The 7,152-nt window shown below is 49.0% G+C and overlaps 1 protein-coding gene across 1 annotated transcript; it reads right to left on the minus strand.

Annotated features, from left to right (window-relative positions):
• Positions 1 to 1,448: 1,448 nt before the first annotated feature.
• On the minus strand, positions 1,449 to 2,399 carry LOC123928358 (olfactory receptor 10C1-like). The gene has a single exon (XM_045983477.1). The coding sequence runs from the start codon at positions 2,397 to 2,399 to the stop codon at positions 1,449 to 1,451; it is 951 nt and encodes a 316-aa protein (XP_045839433.1).
• Positions 2,400 to 7,152: the final 4,753 nt, after the last annotated feature.

The following is a 7,152-nucleotide window of genomic DNA, read 5'->3' on the forward strand; positions in this document are numbered from 1 at the left end:
AGTTGGGAAAATATCAGAATCAACATCTATGAAGCTACTTTACATTCCCTCAGTCCCTTTCTGCCAATCCAGGCACTACTTCCCCCCTTTCATGACCTCCCACCACCACAGAGGCACATAGAGCAAAACACAAATGTTTATTTATTGATATTAGTCCATATGTCACTCTTAGTGATGGAGGTGGTGATGGTGGTGGTGGTGATGATGGTGATGATGATGATGGTGATGATGGTGATGATGATGATGATGGTGATGATGGTGATGGTGGTGATGGCGGTGGTGATGATGGTGATGGAGGTGATGATGGTGATGGCGGTGATGATGGTGGTGGTGATGGTGGTGATGGCGGTGGTGATGATGGTGATGGTGAAGATGATAGTGATGGCGGTGATGGTGGTGGTGGCCGTGATGGCGGTGATGGTGGTGGTGATGGTGATGGTGGTGATGGAACTGATGGTGGTGGTGGTGGTGGTGATGGCGGTGATGGCGGTGGTGATGTTGGTGATGGTGAAGATGATAGTGATGGCGGTGATGGTGATGGTGGTGTTGGAGGTGATGGAGGTGATGGTGGTGATGGAGGTGGTGATGTTGGTGATGGTGAAGATGATAGTGATGGCGGTGATGGTGGTGGTGGCCGTGGTGATGGTGGTGGTTTGACAAGAAGGGGAAGGGGAGGGTGGGAGAGAGGGAGAGGGATGGAAGACCAAACCTTCAAAACAAAATAAAAATTCTCTGAAAACAGAAATCGTGCCTTCTTTTTATTTTCTCCTCTTGCTTCCCAGAGCTAGCACCAGACTCACAGGACACTAACCATGATGTTGCCCTGACGACTAACTGACGATCTCAAGCTTACAGTGCCAGGCGTATTTCTCTGACTCTCTCCTAACCAGCAGCAACCCCAGCACCCTCATCTCTAAACCCCACTCTTCCCCTCTAAAGAAGAAATTCCCAGCTCCAGCTTCAAATTTTTGTACTGTAGGATTCTGGGAATATGGAGATGTGCTTCTACAAGCCATCTTCCCAAGGTTTTACAAGCCACATCGGAACATTCATCAGAGAATCCTTTCATTTTTTTGTTTGCTAATGACATTCCCCCCCTTTCTCGGAGCTTCCCCAGGAATCCCGTCCTGAGCGTAATTCCACAGCCAGCTTTGGTTCTTCCAAGTTCTTTCAAACACAGTTCCATCGCTCTAAGTTTGTCCAAATAGATGCACCTACGTCCTTACTTTTGGTTATTTTTTTCTCATCTGCATCCTTTCACCCATGTTATGTAGATATGGGTTTAGAGGCCATGTCTCTCCGTTCTCCACAATGTTCCCAGTTTTTCTCAATCCAAGAATCAGTCAACTTGAATTGGAATATAGAGTGTGTTTGAAAAAATTATTCAATTGATTGTTTTATCAACTAACCAACTAAATTCTACAGTCACCAAATGACTCTATAGATCCTCAGGGTCCCTTCAACTTAGCCCTGATCCTCTGGATGACCCTTCTGACAACCTCCTTCACCTCCTTGTTGCGGAGGGTATAGATGATGGGGTTGAGGAAAGGGGTGAGAAGGGCGTACACCAGGGCAATACGCTTATCTGTGCCCTCAGCATGACTCCCAGCTGACCCGACATAGACAACAAAGGCAGAACCAAAGAAGAGGGCCACCACGGTCATGTGGGAGGAGCAGGTGGAGAAGGCCTTGGCCCGGCTGGTCGCTGATGGCAGCTTCAGCACAGTCCTCAGGATACTCCCGTAGAGTCCTAAAATGAGCACAAGGTTGCATATGTTGATCATGCCAATCACTACAATATACGCTCGAGCGTGCCAGCCTGTGTCCACGCACGCCAGCCGCATCAGCGGGGCCAGGTCACAAAAGTAGTGGGCCACCTCTTTCCAGCAGAAGGGCAGACTGGCCGTGAGGCCGGCTGGTACTAGTGCCGCGGAGAAGCCGGCCCCCCACGTGGCCCCCACCAGCCACAACCGCACCTTTCTGCTCATGAGGGCGTGGTAGTGCAGCGGGCGGCAGATGGCCAGGTAGCGGTCCAGCGCCATGACCCCCAGCAGGTAGCACTCGGTCATGCCCAGGGAGTGGAAGACGTACAGCTGGATGAAACACGCAGCGGCCGGGATGGGTGAGGGCCCGTGGAGCCACGTGTGCAGCAGTGTGGGCACCGTGGTGCTGACGTACCAGAGCTCCAGGAAGGAGAGGACGCTGAGGAAGAAGTACATGGGCGTGGACAGCGCCGCATCTGCCCGCACCAGCACGATGATGAACAAGTTCCCTGCCAGCGTGAGGACGTAGACGCACAGGGTGCCCAAGAACGCCAGAGGCCGCAGCGTCCTGGGGGCCGTGAAACCGGCAAGAAGGAAACTCAAACTCGGGGTCCAGGTGCGGTTCAACAGGTCCATGACTCCTAAGAATAAGGGACAAAAACAGAAGATTCACTAACTTTGGAATTCTTCTTTTGAAAAATTTCCCCAAGCCAAAAGTATGGAATGAATAAGCCTGACAATAAATGAAATGTCATCAAGAACACTTTTCAACCCCTCACTCTTCGAAAGAGGAACTGAAGGCGGAAGGCAGAAGAAGTCTGCAAGTCACAGGCTTGCTGACAGCTGGAGTGAGTCCAGGTTCCTGCTGCTGTCGGTGCTTTTTGGATGGACAGAATGTGACCCTAGAGTCAGGACCCAGGGCTTCCTCCCACACTCCCCACCAGGGAACAGTAGAGACAAGAAATCCTCAAGGTCATCCCCTTATGTTCCAGATGAAACGTCCCTCGATCCTTTAAAGCATCCACACCTGGACCCCCATACCCAACAGTCAGTCGTGCTAACCTGTGCAAGAAGGGAACACACCTTCTCAAAAGTGCCTGCTGAGTCTGCTGGGGGGAACTCTCTGGAGTTTGGGGGTATTCTCAGCAGAGGCTGGAGGAGGAAGCAGTGAGAGAAGTGTTCTCTGAGAGCGCCCTCAGAGCTCAGAATGGTAAGGCCAGAAGAGGAATCAGTGAGTAGACTCGGTGCATTCTGAGGAAGGGTTGTCACAGAGAATTCTGTACCAGGAGGTCCCTAAGGCAGGTACGTGTGAGCAGATGAAGTCAGGACTCTATGGGATCGGTCTAGAAGAGCTGTAGCATAAGATAGAACTCGTTCTTTTTTTGGAATTGGCTTTCTAAACTTGTGTTACCACCAACTCAAAATGAACATCGAGCCTGTCCATTTCTCCTCAACTTCCTCTTCTCTAAAAGGTTAAACAGATGTCGTATAAAGGCCTTACAGCCTTGGTATCTGTGATCCCGTAAAGCTACTGAAAAATATTTTGAGAGTGAGGGCTGAGCTCGGTGCTCTACACTTAGGTCCCCAGAGTTCTCCTCCCACACCCCACCTCCTAATGAGTCTCCCCTCGGAAAGACCAATGCCTTCCCTTTGTCCTCCACTTCCCTACTTCACCTCTGCTGCCTCCTCCCTGCCCATTACCTCTCAATGCTCACAGCATCTTCCTCAGCATCCTCTCTACCCCAAGACTCTCCCCTACTTATAGCTCATGTACCCAGACACACGAGTCTCCCTGGGCTCCTTGCTCTGTGCTCCCCGGGGTTGCTGGGTGTGACTGGATCTCCCCGGGGGTTCCTCTGAGGCAGGAAGTTGGGTGCAGGGAGATGAGGCAGATCTTCTCCAATTTTCAAGCGATTTTTCTCAACTGTGCACCCCTGGCTGCTGGACTTGGAATCCAGTCTCAGGGGCGTTCCCTCCAGTGGGTCACCACAAGTCTGTGCGAGTTCCCTGTAGCTTTCTCTGAGGAGAGACAGCCCCTCTCACATAATTCTATGCACACGAGGACGGTAATACCTTGAGCATCCCGGAAGTTTGGTCTTCTCACATCTTCCTTGCAACGAGATTCCTCATCCAACCTCTCTTCCTGGGCACCCCTCACCTTGGCACCATACAAGCCCAGTGAATACAAGCACTATGATCACTCTGTGCCCAAGATCACCACCTCCATGTTGTCATGTTTGGTTTCCCTGTCATTCACGGGTCCAGTCACGGTTCACTGCACACCCACTCTGCTGCCCTGAGTGCACGTTCGCAGTCTCCGTCCAGCACGGCCGCCGTTACTTACACTCCATTATGGCTACCCAGGACTTCCTTGTGAGGCTTATCTACTCCTTCACGATTACTTTGTGTTTATATCCTCAATATTTTCACCAAAAGCCTTGAGATTAGCGTGTGAGCCCTGACCTCACCTGAGCACTATCTGTGAGTATATACATGAACGAATATGGAACTCAGAACAATCATAGAAGAAAAGTATTTATCTAATGAGAGCAAAGCGTTTGAATCATTCATAGATCCAAATGTACTTATACTTGGAATCAAAGGTGGGGACAAGACAGTTGCTGATTTAAATGTAAGGTAAAGGGATAAGCATAGAAGATGAACAAGGACATCAACCCTGAGGTGGACGGAGCCATTAAATGTTCTAGCTTCCTTCTGGGACCGAAGACTTTGGAGCAAAAGGAAAAGAAGATATTTGCCTTTGAGTGTGCTCATGCAATTTCAGGATTGGAAGAGACTCTGAGGGGGAAATCTCAAGTATCTGGACAATCAGCCAGCACCGAACCAGCATCCCGCTTCATGAGAAGGACTGACCTTTCTCCAGGTAGAGAGTTTTGCAACTGGCCTTTTACTAAGTTATTGTTTCCTCTGCAGTCCCAGATACGAAAACACTCTTCACTGTTATCTTCATTTCATGGGTCCATATAGACCAGTCATCTCTCTAACCTCTTCAAATGAATGGTCCTGCTCTACCCAGAGCGGTCCTATTAATACTTATTTCTTTGTTGTCTCTGTATCACATCACATGGCATCCCTACACCCCCTTTCAGGAACCAGACTCTGAAACCAACGTGCACGTTCACTCGCAGAGCCTAGTTGTACACCCGGATGTCTTGGCATTGACTCAGGGTTAGAAGGCTGTCGGTGGGATGTAAGGACCCAGGTATAGGACTTGTAGACATTACCTGGAATCAGTAACAAAGAAATAAAAATATCTATGAAAGAGCCAAAGGCTTCCACTTGGCCTTGCCAAGCTAAGAAACTGTTTCTTCTCCTACCTGTCATCCTCTTGTAGTAGAGAGTGCTTCTCCAGCATCTATCCTGCATCAGGGATGGAACGAGAGAAAGACACAAGAATTCCTGACTCTCTTACGTCATTCATGATTCAGGCAGGGAGATGGCATCTAAAGTTATTTATGCTTAAAACACAAGTGAAAAAAGTAGGACTCAATGTGTGAAAAAACTCACAGCGTCTTGTTAATGTTTGGAAAAAGTGTCTGCTTATTAGAAATTGAAAGTGAACCGATGACTAATCATTTTAAGGTGATGGTATTGAAAGTGATTTAAAAATTTTATTCGTCTAAACATTTTTATGTGCTGTATTTCTGGATAAGGCCTTCTTAAAAAGCATGATTTAAAAGTTGGGAAATGGTGTCAAGTATCACAAAAATAATGTGAGAAATTTGGGAAATCACAGTCATTCATTATATCCCTTTATTTAATACATCTTTCAAACATCCTTAATTCCTAGGCCTTACGTAGAAAGTCGGCAAAATGAGATGCATGAAACACAGTCCTTTCCCCTACGGTGCATTTAGCCGGTAGGAAAAACCATCTGCGGGATAGAACGTCAGCCCTGATGCCCATACAGAGCCGACAGCCCAGTTATAGTGTAAGTGCTGGCTTGTTCTCACCCACTAGTCTCTCCTGATGGCTAGTATGTCAGCCGGGGAGAAACAGACAAAGTCAGGCCTTGCCTTGAGCCTCACCCCAGCAAGGCATCACCTCTCAACCATGTTTCTCACATGGCAGCACACAGGAAAATTGGCAATATCTGCAGAAAGCCCTTCGGTGAACAGAAAGGCTGCTTCTGCTGGGCAGGTGGCAGGGGTGGGAGGCAGCCCCTCAGCACCCCAGTTATTTGTATCAGTCGGGAAACTACACTGAGGGGACCTAAACTTTCTAGTGCAGGAGAGTGGGAGAGGGGAAAGGTTGTAAAATGAAGGTGAGGGGGAATTGGGAGCAGTGAAGAGACCTAAGTAAGATCCTGTCTCCTGGGGTTATAAGCAGGCGCCGGTCTCCGTGACACTCATTTGAGTGAGTTCACTCAGGAGTTCATTCATTGCTCGTGTCTTGGTTCATAAATCCACTGGAATACTAAGTACTAGAAACCAACGGGGCTGCCTTGAGCTGTTCGTTAACTACGTGTGTCTCCAAAATGGGAGGGTGAGTCCCGAGGTGCACCACGCACTTAACTTAACCCACAGAGACGGGATCCACGGGGCTTTGACTTAGTATGACTCGAGCCATGGCAAGGACAAGCAACCCTGAGCCATTCCTTGGTGCTGCCCCCACAGGGAGCAAAGTTTCCATTGCGCTCGCCACCACACCGCACACGGCTGTCTGAGTGAGAAGAGGTGCAAGAAGAGAGGAAAGACCAGAGCACGGAAGCAGGGCTTAGCCGGTCAGCAGCGCGGGATGCTGCCCCTTGCATTTGGGAGGCAACGTGGACTTCACGCAGGCAGGGGCAACTCCTCAGATTGTGCACGGTGGGTGCTGGACATGGATCAAAAGGAGATGCCTCCTTTGGAAAGTTACCTGTTCTACTGGCTTCACACAAAATAAAAATGGGAGATACGTGTGAAACGAAGCATTTTCACAGAAAGAAATTTCCACTGCAGAATGGATGTGGGAAATCTCTGAAGTGATAATAATGTTTATACAGTGCTCAGGGTTCTATGACTGTCCTCATATTACAGATCAGGAAACTGAGGCACAGAGAAGTTAAGTGCATCATCGAAGGTCACACAGCAAACAAATGGTAGAATTCATGTTCAAGCTCAGGCAGACGGGTCGTAAAGGAGCTCGTTGTTTTGTTTTGTTTTGTTTTAAAGATTTTATTTATTTGACAGACAGAGATCAGAAGTAGGCAGAGAGACAGGAGGGGGGCGGGGGGGTGAACAGGCTCCCGCTGAGCAGGGAGCCCGATATGGGGCTCGATCCCAGGACCCTGGGATCATGACCTGAGCCGAAGGCAGAGGCTTTATTCCACTGAGCCACTCGGGTGCGCCGGAACACTTTGTTATAGGATTTTTTTTTTTTTTTTTTT

Source organism: Meles meles, chromosome 17 (genome assembly GCF_922984935.1).
Source record: "Meles meles chromosome 17, mMelMel3.1 paternal haplotype, whole genome shotgun sequence".
NCBI lineage: Eukaryota > Metazoa > Chordata > Mammalia > Carnivora > Mustelidae > Meles > Meles meles.

Coding starts and splice junctions, on each gene's coding strand:
- LOC123928358 (XM_045983477.1), bottom strand. CDS start 2,399: ATGGACCTGTTGAACCGCACCTGGACCCCGAGTTTGAGTTTCCTTCTT.